This window comes from Bacillus rossius, assembly GCF_032445375.1.
Source record: "Bacillus rossius redtenbacheri isolate Brsri chromosome 4 unlocalized genomic scaffold, Brsri_v3 Brsri_v3_scf4_2, whole genome shotgun sequence".
NCBI lineage: Eukaryota > Metazoa > Arthropoda > Insecta > Phasmatodea > Bacillidae > Bacillus > Bacillus rossius.
The window spans coordinates 6,875,657-6,894,448 of NW_026962011.1; the positions used below are offsets into that span (position 1 = coordinate 6,875,657).

The 18,792-nt window shown below is 34.8% G+C and overlaps 1 protein-coding gene across 2 annotated transcripts in view; it reads right to left on the reverse strand.

Moving 5' to 3' along the window:
* LOC134542405 (scm-like with four MBT domains protein 1) overlaps window positions 1-18,792 on the reverse strand; it is a 60,504-nt gene continuing 41,712 nt past the window's right edge. The window contains exons 14-16 of one of the 2 annotated variants that reach the window (XM_063386614.1): window positions 16,963-17,215; window positions 5,816-6,035; window positions 1-3,970 (exon numbers count right to left, since the gene is read on the reverse strand). In XM_063386614.1, the coding sequence (XP_063242684.1) occupies window positions 3,821-3,970; window positions 5,816-6,035; window positions 16,963-17,215 (623 nt within the window). In that variant the 3' untranslated portion in view covers window positions 1-3,820. Of the gene's footprint in view, window positions 3,971-5,815; window positions 6,039-16,962; window positions 17,216-18,792 lie in introns of both variants that reach the window. The other variant, XM_063386613.1, reaches the window with a different exon arrangement.

Below are 18,792 nucleotides of genomic sequence, written 5' to 3' on the forward strand. Positions count from 1 at the left end.
TTTAGTAAATGTGGTTTATTGCAGTAAGTAGAAATACGGTGGCAATCAAACTGTTCTTACATGACATAACAAAATTTTTATATCCCTTCTAAAGTACAAAAGTTGCTTGTAACATAAATTATTACATTATTAGGAACTCAATATTTTAAGTAGAATACACAGAAATTGTACAGAAATGTTAAAATTACATATAAATGACACAGGTCTTTTACAAGGAGCTGCTTAACATCTATGGGAAGCAAGGTCAACACAAACTTTATTGATATAGCCACAATATTTGATAGTCTTTTAAAACATTGATAGTGCTTTGGATACAAATATTTACAAAACTGTACATATACATGAGAATTTTTATATAGTGAAATCTAGTGTGCTTAAAAAATTACTAACAAAAATTTGTTCATTTAAGTTTGTGCAAATATGTGATTTTTTTTATAAAGATAAAACTGAGTTTGTACTTTTTATAAAAATAATATGAAAATTAATATTTGTATGATAATTTCTAGCAAGTTTCATAAAAGAGTATATTAGAATTTGTTTTTTTCCTTTCCTTAAATGTAACTTTTGTAGATTACTTTCATTTAGACTTAGTATATGTAAAACAAACTAAACAAATAAAATAAAGTAATTTGTATCAGTTGACAGGTAAAAATTACACCACAGTGAAACCAATTATATATATATATATTTTTTTTTACACTAGGTCACATGTTTGAAGACACTTAACTTAAAAACCAAAAAAATTATCACAGGATATTTTTTCATGAAAATATCGCACACCGAGAATAATAGGGCCACATCTCAAAAAAACTAAATTTTACAGGAAAGTGAATAAATGAAAGTTTATTCTTAGCCTCAGCAATCACGAAGTGCATAATGTCGGCACTGTTTCTATGGCACAAGTCAAAATATGGCCATGGTATATTCCAACCCACCCTCAGCTGTACGAATAATAAGGCCGCATGTCAACATGTGGCTGTATTATTCTGATTTCTGTTTTACAAATTTAAAATATGACATATCTCATCTCAGGTGAATATTTATTGTACTACATTGTTATACCGAATAGATATGGCCATAGACATTACAACTATACAAAAATGTAAAAAAAATTTTTTTTTTTTTAGATGTGGCCCTATTATTCTCGGTGTACGATATGCTCCATGAATTTTGCATTTTTTCAATTCATGCTTATCCCAATTTAAATGCACACAAATTATAACTATTCAGTACTATTTACAGTTTATTTGGTAAATAAAATATTGCATTACTTAATGACATCCACACACCTACACTGACATCACAATCACCAATCAATTTTTGGCATTGTGATAGACATAATATATTACACAAAACATATTTGAGATGATAATATCCAAGATTTTGTGTTTAATATTTAGTGCTAGCCCATAAAGATTCAAGACATCACTGACAAAGTTATTTGTAACGATGGGCCAATCATAATCTTCAATTACCATAAAATAGGTATTTAGTGTTCAAAATATTTGATGTATGGGGAAAATATTTGAGACAGAGAATTTTATAAATTCACACAATAGTACCCACGTAGTTGACAAGAACATTATTTATCTGTACAAAAGCTATGAAAGAAATGTTTTGTATCTGCCACCAGCCACAATTCTCTGGGAACGTTTCTTTGGCACTTCAAGGAACAATTTTGACATTAAGAAATTGTTTATGTCTTCAATCCTTTCTTTTTATTTTGAGAAAAAAAAATCATGGGTTGAATGTTTCTTCATAACTTTGTTTTTGCTCACTTGTTATTTTATTCCTGACTCTTGGCCGAAGGCACTCTTTTTAAAACTAAAATTTGATATTTGGATTTCATAAAAAGTGAATTCAACTCATCACTTCATATTATTGCATATTTGGTGTACCAGTGTAAATTACTTTGTGTGTAGAAAGTACAATAAATAAAGAAAAAAATAAATAATGTATGCATATTTCTATGCAACATTGTGAATATAATATTACGAAATGATTCTTCGTTATATTTGTATTACAATCAATATGGCTAGTCATTAGGATTAGTTTGAAAGAAAATTGGACTGTACATCCACAAAGATTTGATTTAGGTTGATTTTTTTTTCACATCTGAAAGTCAAAATAACTACACAAACTATATCTAGTTCCATAAATATCTGTGGTGATTTATTTCTTTGAACTTGATACTGGTTATGTTTCCATGCATGCGTTAGCATCGTTGCCTTTAAAAATCAATACTTGGCTCGTGTGATCAGCAGTTTAATTTCTCAACAGATAGCATGCTGTTTGTTTATGGCGTATTAAAATTCAGTCACTGCTTAGTCACAAAAATTATAAAGAAAATGTTATAATGCAAGTAAAAATATGGGGCTAAACGCTAAAGGATTACCAGCATAATTGTATGTTGAAACCATTACTATTTTAAATACTGGTATCTGATAATATTTAGTTTAGTTTAAAAATTAAATTGTACATTTAACGAGTTTAGCTAGCTTTCATAAGTTAATTTCTGTTTGCCACTATCTTCATCGAGAAGTGTATTTGGCAGACTGCAAGCAGTACGCACTTCACAGTTGGATTGACAGTCGGTGAGAAGTGTGTATCGTAAGCATGCCGAGTACATAGACAGCAAGTAACCTACAAATGTTTAGATTTAAAAAAGTAGATGTAACCGACAGTTTATTCTAAAATATATTTACTTGATTCTTGGGAGTAGCTACCGTATATCCTTCATACAGGAATTTTATTGGCAACAGCAGCAAGTATTTACCAAATACAGAATACACAAAGCACTGATGCAAACAATTTCAAAATTGCATCCATGCATTTAATTTACTCTTACTAACCAGAAATCTGTAATGCCAGTTCCCATTTCACTGGTAATTAACTTAGACTACACAAAATAGGGCTAAACATGTTACAGGATTCCAAAACTTCTAACATAATTTTATTCTCCCAAAAACAGATTATGACATAACAAGAGACAATTGTGCTAAAACAGTAGTTTCCGGCATATAATGCGAGGTTAGCTTTTCAGCAATGAAAACTAGAAAATAAATTTACACCTTCATATAAGACATGAGATCACTTAGTTGTTGGTGGAAAAGTTGAACAAGCCTTACAAAATAGAATCTTTCGGTGGCATTTCATGAGGAAATCATGTGAATGTAGGAATGGGAACTTTGTATATGTGTGTGTGTGTATATACTGGCATAATCCTAAAACTATCCAAGGTTAGAGCAAAGTAGCCCGAAAAGCCCAAACTTGCTTGAAATTCTTGTCTTACTAACCGAAAAATACAATATGTGCAACTAAAATTAAGTTTTTAACTGGTAGGCATTATATTTATCCTTTATGACCAAAATATTCTTAGGATAACATATAGGATGCTTAAAAAAATTAATACATTGTTTTCATAAAATTTTAGACAGGTGATGATTTTAACACTAACATGCTTTCTTTCTTTAATTAAATGACTAACCATGTATGTTGTTAATTGTGCCTGTTGCAATATATGTGGGCATTATAATCAACATATTGCTTCAGTAATGCTCTAATATTTGATTGAATTATGTAAATAATCACATAACATTTAATTAATTCTGATATATATATTAAAACATCTTTATATTTCATAATTTAATCTGTGGTTTCTCAAACATTAAATTCATATTTTGTTTTAAAATATTCTAAAAGAATAGCTTTTTTAATCTTTTCAACTTAAAGTTCAACATAAAATTTGTTATGCAAACACAACACAATTACTTTTGAAAATTCATTCTTCAATATCACAGCTAGATTTTCTATGTTATTATCACACATTTAAAGGTCTGTATTGTGTATAAAATGCAAACTTAAACTGCTCAATGTAGCGGCAAAGTTTCAAAGCATCTGATGTCTTCATGAACATGTTTTCTCTAATACTTGGGAAGTTCAACAGCATGAATGCATGGCCATCAATATGCTGGAAAATAAAAAAATCTCATTAGGAATTAAAATTCATACATAATAAAATTAGTAAAACTTTATTAAAATTTAACACAACACCTTAATTAATTTACATTCATATTTTGTTTGGATTCAAACAGTAATGACCGTGAATAGATTTTCGTAGGAAATTAACCTATCATCACTGCAAATGCAAAACCTTGTACGTAAGTTTGGCAGAAGTCGATTTTCCTAATATTTAATTGAATCAGCATTTTTGCTGATTCACGATACACTTGTTAATTTTTGGCCGCTATTATTGAAAAATTAAAGTGCTCGTCATAACCTAAAAATCCACCAGTACCCTTTTCACTTTTCATACTATTACATACTTTGAACTTGCATAATTTCTAAGCTACATTTGCCAGCCATACATATCTTAACTTGAACTCCTGTGTTTTAATGACATTCTTGAATCTAATACATCAAAAATAAATATATCACCAGCACGGTAAAGATAGATAAGAACAAAAACTTGTTTTATTTAGAGCATGGCTACCACTACAAATAACAGAAAATACCAACTGCCTGAACTGCAAAGAAATGTTCGTAATATAGTGACGGAGACATGTTTTAATTAAGTTACATAGTTTTCAAAATTGAATTTAAAAAAAAAAAATAAACAATTAATATAGAACTTCAAATACCATCAATTACTTTTAACTGTTTCCTGTGCAAAGCACCACATGTATAAATGTTTGGTACCGTAAATGTTTTCCGCAGCACACGTTAAGTTGGTAAAGTAATTGTTAACATTTACAAAGACTCATAAATTTGGACATTTTAAATTCCTTTTATTAATCTTTACATTTTGTAAATCAATATATTTCATCGTTACCTATTATTAAATTCTTATTTTATATAATTACACATTAAATAATTAAATTTACCAGGCTCCATTAGTAAATTCATGTTACATTAAGCAACTAATGGCCTAATGGGTCGTCGTCAAAAAAATGAAAACAAGCCAAAATTAAGAGTTAAAAAAAAAGAGAGGTTAAGTTCTGTTTTCAAACTAAAACACATGTGCATTTGCACTGTATAGTTTTCTTTGGTAATTTACTAAATTAAAATTTTTTTTTATTAAACAAAATGTGTTTGCTCCTGTATTGGTTTGGAATTGGTGCATCTGCAACAGTTGTATCAGTATATCAGCATATCGGCAAAATTTTAAGAATCAGTAAAGCTCTAATATACGACGCATGACCTTGACTCGCCGTAGCCAGGCAACAATATCCCCGCCCGCCGCAACATGAACCACCCGGCTCGGCTTGCCAGTCGCCAGTAAGACTGTGATTTTGGTGCCGAATACATGCATAAATCACATATAAGCCTTTCCTTTATAATTTTTATGCCAGTGAGAATAAACCCGCAACCTTAATGTGTGTCTGAGCATTTTTATCACTGTGCTTAATTTTCCAGAATTAAATTAGATTATACCCAGTGGCGGATCCAGGATTTTGGTTTGGGAGGGGCTTGATCCAGCTGAGGCTAGGCTTTATCAAGGCAAACACTAAAACAATAGTGGACCCAGATGCTTTTGGAGGGGGCTTGAGCCCCTTAGCCCCCCCTCTGGATCCGCTACAGAATACCTATATTTAAAGATAATATTCTGAAATTTTTAAAAATATATTGTACCAAAAAATACACGTGATTTATTGAGGGGGGGGGGGGGGGGGGGGGTAGTCTAAAACCTCACCACAAATCACTAGGGGGGAGGGGGGGTTAAAAATTTGCTAAAAAAACATCACGTGATTAATGGACGACCCCTTAGGTTACGTTATATTCATACCCATACTCTAATGTTTTACCATTTACGTACCATGTCTTTGCATTTTTCTGCTAAGTGAGAGCAGTCACTGGTGTTCACCAAATGCTCGTACAGGTCTTCTTTGCTCCAGAATATTGGATTTGAGTCAAGTTGCAGTCCGTTCTGCACGTCACACTTCACAACCTTCTTCGCCGGGGCAGCTACTTTGGCTTCAACTGGAACTGGCTCTTGGCAAGTCTCAGGCTTCTTTTCGGCCACTGTGGGGCTGCTGCTGCTACATAATAAAAATAAATAAAAAATTCCTACAAGTTACCGAAATAAATAAGGATTATTATGAGTTCTGTAAAAAGTGCATGGACTCCAATTTTTAATTAATGTTCTTAAAACCAGCCTATTATCAATTTTTTCTGTGCAAAACAATAAGAACACACAGTTTAATATGTTTCCACACCAACTTCCTAAATGTCGGTTCGTAACGATTTAGGGCCATGAAAATTTCGCGAAAAGATTCCGAGAGTAGCTGGAAGTTAAAACACTGTAGCATCGTTTGTGTTTCGTGATTGGGTGAGTTACTTTGAGGTGCATGTCGATTGTTACAACAATCAATCACACTAATTCAGTGTGGAAGCAAACTCGTCCTTAGTGGCTCGTGCAAACAAGGCAACGACTTCTCTCGCAGACGGCCACCAATCACAAGGAAGAAACCGCTGGTGTGGGTTACCTTGTTCCAGTCTAGTAGGCGTTCAGATTTTTTCGCGAAAATTTCCTGCCCCTACTAATCGTTGATGGGAAAGTTACAAAAGTAAATAAACTCCGCCATCAAACCATCTGTGATAGACACCTCGTGGCAGGCTTCAGATATTTACTCCATACAATTAACTTTCAGTTACTTTTATTGTAAGGCAAAAAGTTACTGAGTTACATTATACCCCACCATTTTGGATTAAAAAATATAGACCACTGTTTGCGGTACAAATGATTTATAAAATTACATGTTTTGACAAATCACAGGACCTATTTTTGGACTCCAGTTGAAGTTAACATTCATGGCTTAGTGTAATTATTATGTCAAATAAAGCTGCTCTCATTAATTATTGGTTATTTCCTCCTTACTGTTACATGCTGTAGCCTATTCATTAAAAAAAGACAACAATGTAGAATGAAATTGCAAAAATAATTCTGTTTTTTAGAAGAAAAAAAACTGCTAAATTCCCAGATAGTGAGGTATTTTTCCTCTTAACTTTAGTTATTTTGAAAAAAAAAAAAAAAAAAACAGATAAAATATAAATGCCATTATGACAGAATAGGATGGTTTCATCACACCGGCAAACACATTTTAACATTTCAAAAATGTCAAAATTTTTGCTACTTCTCTATCATCATCACCTAATTATTCGTGACCTAATGGTAATATGGAAGCTTTTTGCAGCCATGACACCTTGACAACCCTGAGTCTTTCTCAACTACCACCTGGAGTAGGAAGCAACTACCACACCTCAAGGACTTCAATGTTTACAACCTCTGATCTATTAGCATCCACCATCCGTAAGTACATTTTAAACTTTTTCTTTTCATCTTCGAGGCCTTCACCGGATGAAAGACTGTTTAGCCCAAATATTTAAGTCTAGCAATGGATATTTGAAAAATAAACGTTGAATCTTTACTTTCTTAGAACAGGGGCCCTGGTCTGCACGCAAGCCAATCAATTGCCATTGCGTTTTTATTGTATAATTGTGCATAGATTTTTTGTATTTGCATACCGCTTGTGAAGAATTTGTTTAAAAAAAAGCCGTTCTACTAGAAGCCTGTGAATACTTTGTTTGCTCGACCACATGTGAAACACCACCTAAGGTGTGTGGGACGACTAGAGCGCGCCGTGACGACCATCGATCATAGTCCAGGAAAATTAGGAGTTTCACCTCGGAATGAGAGATAGTCAGCTATAAACTTGTATAAACCTTTATTTTGACACCCTAAAACTTGTCTCAAAACCTACTTATTCAGGATGGCCACTCACCGGGAAAACCGGGATTTATCAGGGAAATCACGTTGATCGGGAATTATCAGGGAAATGTCAGGGAATTTTTTCAATAACCGGGAATTTTTTGTGTCATGTATATTTCCGCAGAGCTGCCAACCATTACGGATTTTCCGTAATGATTATGATTTAACACAGAATTACGGAATTACAGAACATCGCTGGTTTATTACGGAAACGAGGCTTTGTGCTGCTGGGTAACGGAAAAAAAATTCCATTTCTGGTGTGCGTGTTTCGTGAACGCAGTTCTAATATATCACGTGGTTGCGCAGATAACAGAACTAATAAATGTGTGCATGTACTGTCGAAATAAGTGGATTAATTCTTGTGTTTTGTAATAGATGGTACGGTATTACGTCCGTTGTACGATACAACTAATACATATTCTTGGACTTTTCGTTTGTTAGCTACTTACATCACAACAATTTTTTTACGGTACTTTGGCTAACCTGTGTTGTGTTAATTACTTTCTTGAAAGCCATTTTTTTCATCAAAGTGTTTTTGTCGTGTCTACAGACGTGAAACCATTTTATGTTGTTCGATAGTGTTGTGTTCTTCAGTGCCGGTTGTAGAAATGAAGCGTGTGACAGAACAATGTGTATCTGGGGCAAAAAAAAGAATGTTATTCTTCAGAACTTTCGACCAAACTATTCAAAAGAATGGCCATGCTTGTCATCTTCAAATGTTTTGGAACGCCACACTTTTGTAATGTATGCACGTGTAACTTTTCGATTTCACATGGTGGAAGGGATGACTGTAGACGGCATATTGAATCAAAGAAACATGCAGAACATTTTAAAGCCGTGACGAGCAATAAATCTATATCGTCTTTTTCGCTACATCTGAAGAAACGAAAGTAACAAACACAGAGTTATTGTTTACAAGTTTTTTGGTAGAACACAATTTACCGATAGCAGTAGCCGATCATTCGGGTAATTTGTATAGAGCTATGTTTCCGGACTCAAAAATTGCACAGAAATACAGCTGTGCGAGAACAAAAACATCTGCCTTAGTGGAGTATATTGCTGGTGAAACTAAATTGAAACTGTTGAATCTTTAGTAAGTGGACCATTTGCTTTAGCTACAGATGGGAGTACTGATTGTAATGCAGTGAAGATTTATCCATTAGTTGTTTCATTTTTAAATCAAACACAAGGTAAAATTTGCACTGTACTGTTATCCCTTGTTGAGAATACTAAGACTAAGAATATTTCACAACTAGAAATGTTACACTTCAAAAATGAATGTAAGAACAGTTATCAAAAGTTGTGTGAAAAAATGTTTGAGCGCTCGCCACTGAAATACCCCATTACTAGGGACAGGAAAAATTTGCGGGTTCAATGACCTGTAGAATGAACTCCATAGTTCTGCGTACACTCGGTCAAATACCACCCACTCATTGGCTGCTGTCTTGTGAGACGTCCCAACGTAGCAGCCTGAGATTCGATAAAGCTTTGGTCGGGTGTTTCTCATTGGCCCAGAGTCATCCAGGTGAGTAGTGAGCCAATAGCAGAGGCAGCACTGAGGTATAACTATTTGTATTTTAGCCTATCGCGAAATGAATTCGCGAATTTTTCCGGTCTCTAGACAAAAGGGACGCTATAATGTAAAGAGCCATAATTATTTAAAATGTATTATGTTATTTAACAAACTTCCATTTGTATATAATGAAGAAAATACAGCAGGGTGCTAAAATATGAGTAATCTCTTTCTATAATATTATATTATTTCATCAAAAGTATGTTTTTTTTTTGTAATTGTAAATATCAGGGAAATTTTGAATTTTTAATCAGGTAAATCAGGGAAAAATCAGGGAATATTTTTGGTGACTGTGAGTGGCCACCATGTTATTGTAGGGTATCCGCGACTACAGATATTCCAAGGTCAAAGGTCAAAAAATCGATTTTTTTACACATTTAATGCAAATATTTCATTTCCAATGGGTTTTATGCTATTTGTTTTTATCATAAATATTCTAAAGTATTACATTTTATACAACTTTTGTTTAAACATTTTTTTTATATCTTGAACCATTTTGAGATAGAGAGTAGAGCGCGCGCAGTGTTTAACTATTTAGTGTATCATTTGAGGTCAACCTGTAGTCCCGATTAAAAACACGCCGTATAAAAATTATAAATTATTGATAATTAATAATTTTTTTCAATAATTCAGTATCTATTCATTTAATAACACTTACCTACTCGTGTAATTATAAAGTTATTAAGGGAAATACTTTAATTACATTTTAAGTAGAAAATAATTAAATACATCTACATTGAAATCCGTAAACTTTTAGATTCTTTTAAAACGTTAAAAAGTAAACCTGAGACAATGGATCTCTATTGTATATACAAACCTTTTTATTGATAGCCAGAAAGGACAGATGTTCAATTGTTTACTCACGACCGGTTTCTTTTTCAAGGAACGACTGTCATCTGTTAGTTTTGAATTGTATCTTGGTAAATATGGACATACAATTTTAAGAGTTATGGATAATTTGTGTTTTATATGTAAAAAGTCAGATTCGTAAGGTAAATCATTAGTTAATGTAGTGCGTTGTATAAAAACTCTGAGAACTGCAAGTATCGAACGAAACGACTGTCTTATTGATTATTTAAAAACCGTAACCTCTGTACAAGTGCATGAAAAGTGCCGAACCGCTTACATTATTAAAAATTGTATACTAGCAGCAAAACGGCAACTAGAACAAGACGAAACTACAGCTTCTCCAACTGTACCCCATAAAAGACTAAGTGAAGTGTTTGATTTCAAGAAGCAGTGTTAATTTTGTGGTGAAATAGCTGATGAGGCCGCAGAGACAAATAAAAAAGAAAAGTGTAGACGCAAGATAAGTACAGTGAGTACTCTTGAGTTTAAAGACAATGTTATAAAAAAAAAGCAGAATAACGTGGTGATACTTTCGGAGAATTGGTGAAAAATCGTATATTTTTTCAATATGAGGAACCTTGTTGGCAATCTATAATGCTCCAAAATCTGAGGACTGTATCGATCGTCTTCGCTATGCACAGTTCATCAAGTTAACAAAACTGAATAAACCTCTGCAGTTGTCAAATCTTCCACCAACGAGTGCAGCAGCTCACCAACATTTCAACCGTGTTTATTATCAAGTTCAGACTTGGTTAGGGCATGATTTAGAACAGAATTGGGGTTGGATAATGCGTGATGAATTCCTGGAACCTGTTATGACAATGAATCCACCAGCTCCGAAGGAATTGTTGAACACAATATTCTGCAACTGCAAGAATGGTTGTGGTTTGCGATGTGGATGCAGGAAAGTAGGGTTGCAGTGCTCTTTAGCTTGCGGCCAGTGTGATGGGCAAGCTTGTCTTAATGCTTCACCATATCAGAGTGATATCAATGAAGACGATACTTCTGACCCCGAAATCCTGGAAGAACTGGAGACATGTCGTTGAAGACGAGAAGACATAGGAATTTGAAATTTTACGGCGACTGGAAGACGATGATGAAGAAGAAGAAAATTGAAATCCCACCAAAAACATTCTGTAAAAAAATTAGCCAAGTCTCGATGGAGCTGCTTGTTTATCTCTAAAAAGTAATGAAATCTAGACAAAGTCGTGCCAAGTCTAAGGTTCCTTACTGCGATTTTTTTATTATTATAGTAAATGTTGTGTGACTTGTCCGTTGAACATTCTTTATACGTTATTGGGTACAAGTCAATTTTGTTTACACGTAATGTTATATCTGTTTGTTAAGCGAGATAATAGCCCATACTGGTATAGGTAATTGGACGCTAGTGTATCATTTTAGGCTGTTGTTGATTGTGCAACACATGCATTCAGCATTGACAATGCTGACTTCTGCTCTCTTCTTTTTGGAGTGTCAAATCGACTACAGATCTAACATAAAATAGACGTACAGACGGACTTCTATCAATGATTAGAAGTCTGTCTGTACTGGAAATAATTTTTTATACTGTTTGTTTCAGGCTCGCCTACACATAAGTATTATTGAAATACGCAGATTTATCAAGCCTACAATTGACTGGTTATTGAATCAACGTTTTCCAAGTGGCAATTTTCCATCGTCAATGGGTAGCGGTTCTGGCGATAGATTGGTGCAATTGTGTCATGGAGCACCTGGTTTTGTACCCTTGTGTACCCTTCAACGGCCAAGTCACACAACATTAACTATAATAATAAAGAAATCGCAGTAAGGAACCTTAGACTTGGCACGACTTTGTCTAGATTTCATTACTTTTTAGTTTTTAGTTTTTAGAGATAAACAAGCAGCTCCATCGAGACTTGGCTAATTTTTTTACAGAATGTTTTTGGTGGGATTTCACTTCCTTTTGTAGAAACGTGGGCATATTGATTTATTTTATTAGATTTTCTTATTTGACACCAAGAAAGATACTGAATGGAAGAGATAAGAGTACAAGACCCGTCTTTGGGCATACCAACTACTTGGTAGCCACTAAGTTCATCGTCGTCTTCTAATATTATCAACATTTTTTACGATAGTATCTTGCGAAATCAAACACTAATAAACTCAACGACCTTTAGTATATGGACAACAAATCATAAATACCGATAATATTTAGACTAAAACAATAATAACCTATATCTTTATGACTTCTTTTGTCTTAATAAAAAAAACTCTTAGATAATATTATACTCAGCCTACTCAATATATACAAACTATATACAAAATGTTAACTCTTAATTATTAGACAAGTGTCAATATAATTAATTATCAATGAACTTTGAACCAAAGGTATTACCTACCTAGTACTGAAATACAGCTATATTAATGATATTTTAAAACGAAACAAAGTAATATATACCTAAATAAACTAAACCTAGAATACTAGAAAAGTACTTACTTATAAACACGAACACGATTCGAAGTACTGCCTAACTGTAAATTAAACCTAGAAAACTAAGAGTACTAAATAACTAACAATTAAATAAAGTATTCAATTAAAAGTACTTTTAAATCTAATATTTAAGTAATAATCAGTAATCCGTCACTAATCATAAATTTCCTAACCTATTCAAATCTTCAAATTGTTATAATAACAACCTGCTAATTAACCTTAGCTAACCTTATGAAATAATAAGCGAAATCAACAAAATGCAAATAATCCCTCCTAATCCCTAGCAAACGTTTTCAAGCTCAGTAGAAGAATGTCGTAAACAACTGTAACGCGGCCGGTTGCCACTTCGCAATATAAGGTTATCGGAAAAACAAACGTAAGCGCGTTTTAAAACAGAGTCAGCGCCATCTAGCAACGTGTGCGGGTATCACCGCCACTCTTAGTCCAATGACTTATATTTTGACCAAATTTTGAGCGAAATTATTTAATATTTTAGTGTAATTTGTTTATTTAATTTGTGTAATGTTCGAGTAGAATAAAGTTAATCATTCTACTATTTCTTCTTGTAAACTTGTAGTATAAGTATAAAAGCCAGTCTAGTCTTATCCAGAGTTTTCCTTTAATTTTATTTATATGCGTATTAAAAGCAGAAGGGGAGGCATTCGCCCAGCAGTGGGAAGCAATAGGCTAGATTAAATTAGAAGATGTGTCCCACTACGCTGGAATTTTGCAATGACAGTCGATTTTTTTATGTACCAATAGTAGAAGGGGGCATTACCATATCTCTAATACAGCTGAGACAAGCTGAGGGTTCTTCATCATATACTTCAGACCTTCGATTTTTGACTTCAAATGAAGAGGCAAACACAGTTGAATATTTTTTGTAAAGGCGGTATGTCGATCTTTAATAGTTTGGTTGGGCGCTTGTGTTTTCAAATAAGGGTCACCAGGTACTCCAGATCTTTGATTATCCTAGTTTTTATAGTTTTCCCTTTATGTGGCCATTAAACCCTAACTCTGTACCAAATTTTAGCTCTCTGAGTTTATGGGAAGTACTAGTTCTATTCTGATGATCATGAGTGAGTGAGTGAGTGAGTGAGTGAGTGTCATAAATTCGAAACTTTGCTTTCGCTTAACTTCGGAATTAAATGACCTACAGACTTGAAATTTTTTATTATAAGTATGTGATTTTATAGCTTACTGGATGACAATTTCTGCGTTCTGGTCTTATCCAGAGGTTCTCAAATAGGGGCCTGAAAATGCAGCGAAATGGTTCCAGTAAAGGATGGTACGGCAGTGTTTGCTTCGCGCTCGACTTGGCGGGGGCACTGCCGTGCCCCCCGATTAGTACTTTTAGTTCTTATTATTATTTTTTTTTTTTTAAATTTCAATGTTCATAAATGTATGAAATGGTATTTTTCAATAAAAACATTAATTAAAAATTTAATTATTTTTCTTTTATTTAGTTAGGAAGTAATTAGTATAAATAAGATTAGAATTAAAAAAATAATATAAGGTATTTCCTTTAATAACTATATAATTACACAAGTAGGTAAGTGTTATTAAATGAATAGATACTGAATTATTGAAAAAAATTATTAATTATAACATAATAGTTAAAAAAAAAAAGCAAATTATTTAGAATTATATAACTATCAATAATTTATAAACTTTATACGGCGTGTTTTTAATTGGGACTACAGGTTAACCTCAAATGATACTCTAAATAGTTAAACACTACGCGCGCTCTGCCCTCTATCTCAAAAATGGTTCAAAATATAAAACCTATGTTTAAACAAAAGTTGTAGAGAATTAAATTGTCTACAATATTTATAATAATAAATACAAATAGCATAAAACTCATAGGAAACGAGATATTTGCAATAAATTTGTAAAAAAAAAATGATTTTTTTGACCTTTGACCTTGGAATATCTGTAGTCGCCGACACCCTACGTTAAGTAGGTTTTGAGACAAGTTTTAGGGTGCCAAAATAAAGGTTTATACAAATTTATAGCTGACTATCTCTCATTCCGAGATACTTGCCCTCAGCATAGTAACAGCAAGCCTGCCGCTCAGAGTGGGTTGGTAGGGTGTATAAATAAGAACATAGGAGGGAATCGAGCCTAGAACCGACACTGGCCACATCACGGCCCTGGGGTAGAATCACAAGCCGGTCCTTGTGACCATCCACGTAGTGGCACCCAAATTCAAGAAGAATAATCACTAGTTAAATACCGTATTTACTCGCATATAGGTCGCCATCGCATATAGGTCGCACCCATAATTTGAGGTCTTGAATTTGGTATTTAAGATTCCCCCCATATAGGTCGCACCGGTAAATTAATGACGCGAACGACCGGCACGCCGTGCACGAAAGAGTTAACGGATACTGTAAAACTCCGCTACTACGAGAGCTGATAAAAAGTACTCGTAATAACCGAATATAGAAAATTGAAGTCAAGTTAGATTCCTGACTTCTTAAAATGTCTTAATTGTAGACTATAACTCGAAAACAGAATAAAAGTTGTAGTAAATTTAATTACGAATAAAAAAGGCCTGTTATGATTTTTTATATCTACAGCGGTTTTCGTTATGGGTTCCTATAAATACTCACGCTTAGTGAATTCACGTCACGCGACTTCGGCTATGCTAGCCGGCTGGTTGTTATTTTCGTTCAAAACATGGCGAAGGAACTTGTGTGGATCAAGTAGAAAACATTCGGCTATAAACGAAAGATATAAGAACAATGCTATCCTGAAATGCTGTGACATTTTTTTGGAGTAGATAATCACAGCGACAGATCGACAGGATGCGCTCCCGCCCTTGCCGTCAGCGATGATTATTTTGACAGCTCAAGCAATTATCTTTTCCACTACCCTTCACAGCGTAAAGAAAAAAGAAGAAAAAAAAACACGTTCAAATGCAGATGGAAAAGTAACTATGCAGTAAAATAAATATATTTACGGCCCTGCTAAATTCGAGGTATTAGTGATTTTTCAGCAGAAACTGCTGTGTGACTAATAAAAAAATAGTATTGTAATAACTTAAACTTATAAAGTATTTATTAACGGCAAAGGACAGTCGTATAAGCCCATAATAATATTTATTTTACCGAGAATGGACTATACAAGCTGGCTTTTGCCGCACGCGGTGTGGGAGGGGAGGAGGATGCTGACAGTTTCTCACGCAGAAAGTGGCTTTTCCTGCGGGCGGGTAAGATAACATGACAGCTCAGACGGCTTTTCGTGGATAGTGGACGCGCCGAGCTTGGCTAGACACTGCCGCGTGGACAATCTAGAGGGGTGGTATCTATTTTTAGCCGTCGTTTGTTTGCCTGCCTGCTTACAGTACAGCTCTCGCCAAGATAAACGTGAACACATAGCGCCCAATAAAGTGTAACAGACTTATTTTTCAGCCGATTTTACTCAAATTTTCGACTTTCTCTACTCAAATTTTTCACGGTTTCTCAAAAAACGGTCGTATAAACGGAATGGACGCATCAGAGGGCGGTCGCATCGGCGGGATTCTACTGTATTGCAAAAAAAAAAAAAGAATCCTCAAAAATTTTAAAAAAATTTTTCTTCACATATAGTTGCACTTCATTTTTTCCCCATCAAATCTGGTAAAATTTCCGCGACCTATATGCGAGTAAATACGGTACATATATTTTCCCAGACATCAACGTGTAACATAAACTTGTAGCTAACAGGTCACAGGCAGATTTTCTCAGGGTACCTTTCCCTAGTCTCTTTTAAACCTCAATCCACAGATATCTACTCACATCTCTCACCTCCCATCCAGGAGAACATGCAGAATTTAATTTCAGGGACCTCTTTGTTGGCTGTTTACTTTCGAATTCTTTCTATTTGTTGGTGGGAAATGTAGACTTTTTGGAATTCAGGGTGGAGGGTGGGATTTGGATATCTCCCTCCCCCCCCTCCTCCAACGTATGCTCCTGCTCTGCTCCCCTAAGTCGGTCCACGACACCATGAGTGTCTCAGTTGGCTCCATTAAATGTTATCCTTCTCTCTTCTTATCCATGTTGATCTTGCCTCAAGCTGACACACACCATTTGTCAATATTATATGTTAGTATGGAAAAAAAAACAGTAATATAGTAGTGTGCAGAGCAGTGAATGAAAATGAGCTACAAGGAAAAATTTTAATCCAATATTTACAGCATTTCTTAGAATGCAGTAAAGAAACTTTAGATAAGATATTATTCTGTAGGTAGTAATGTTCAATAGACACTAGTTAGCAATGCTACATTCAGGCAAAATTATACATTAGTGCTAATTGTACCTGTTCAGAGAATCTGCGCTGCTTTTACTGTTCACGATGCTGCTGGTGGACTCGGACTTCCTACGAGTCCAATGGCCGGCCCTCATCTGAAGAGCAAAGTTGGGTAGCTTTGCTCCCCTCGTCTTCATCCTAGTTGCAGGCAGCTCCTTCACCAGTTTATTCCTTTTCTTGGGGGACAGGTCATCTTCTTTACAAAGTTCTTGCGAAGACGAGACGGAAACACTTTTCGACTGGTTGGTGCCACTTTCACTGCCTGCACAGTTGTGAACTCCAATGAGCGTAAATATTAAAAATAAAACATTCAATGAACGGACAATCTGCACTGATTAACATTTTTTTACTTGTTAGCTCGTTTGAATAATTATAGTGCTGGATGTCCCTTAATTTCCTGCTTACGACACCAAAATATTTCAACTAAAAAAAAATCTAAACTTTTTTATTCAGTTTAATTATTGTGAGTTTACAGGAAATGCAAACCATATTTATCAACATAGCATAAGCTTTCTATTTAAAGATTTAACAGTTCCTAAAAATTAATTTTGGCTGAAATAAAATCTAAATGTATAATAATGAATAGATCAATAAAACTACCATATGTAAGTACAAAAAAATTTAACAAAATTGTTACTATAGTACAGTAATCCAAAGTATAGCACTGGAAAAATAGCACTGCATAAATCTCTTAACCAGAATGCAGGCTGTGCAATTATGAAATAGAAAAACAGCAAAAGAAAAAAAGAAGAGAATAAATTAGACAAAACCCAGCTGAATGTGTTAGTTAATAATAATAAAAAATGCCAAAAACAAAACAATGTGCTTTGCTGCTGCCTCCATTGCCCTTGTTACTTCAAACGTGTATGCTTTAGCGCAGGCACCTGGGACTGCAGCAATCGAATCTTCTACGCCACAATTACAAGAATATGTTTAATTAGTGGCTCTAGGTTTTGGTATTAAATAATACACTAACTTGATTGAAACTCCCTTAAACCCTCTAATATACATAATTCTCTTTCATCTTTAGTGATGAGTCTTGCCTATGAAGTAGGAAGAGAGCACTGGAAGGTAATGCTAGTACCTGGATGAGGACCATATACTCGAGTTGGCCAGGAAACAGAATCATAGAACTCGAGCTGTTGTTCCACTGACAATGGCAGAATCAAACACACAAACTGAAGCCACTAAGATCATTAGGCAGCAGAAGTCATCCACTGAAAAGTACCATGGATGGATTAGATCAGGGTGTGTACATAATTCGAAAAGGTAATCCTGCCACAGCGGTCTGCCAAACCATCAAAAGCCCTTAAACAGTGGCATGGACTTGAGAGTCAGAATGCTGAAGAATCATATTTATGAAAGTACTAAAAATGGTAGTACCACTGTTGGCTGTAGGCATGGTTATGCTTGGGGGCTAATGTGTGATCAGACCTCAATATTGTGTAACGTGTGTACCTGCGTACACATGTAAAGGTTAGTGCCCCTGACTTGTCAATGAATACCACCTGCGCAACAGTGAGCACGCGGCCGTTCAAACACTGCGGCAGGAGGTCTGCCGTCGTCGGACGAGTTTGTGTGCAGTCGGCTGCGCACGGATCTGGACGGAAACGGAAGTTGGGCTGGCTTCCCCCGAATAGACGAGACTGTTCTTCTTCCAGCTCGTCAGGGAAGGCAGCGAGTATAAAAGGGCATACGCCAAGTCAACCGATGAGCAGAACTGGGACATCAACGGGCAGGCTGCCACGCTGCTCCGACACCGCTCGCCGGCCTACACCGTCAAAATGCCACGGAGTTGCTGCCGCCCGAGGACAGAGAAGTCTTTGACTGGGTGAGACC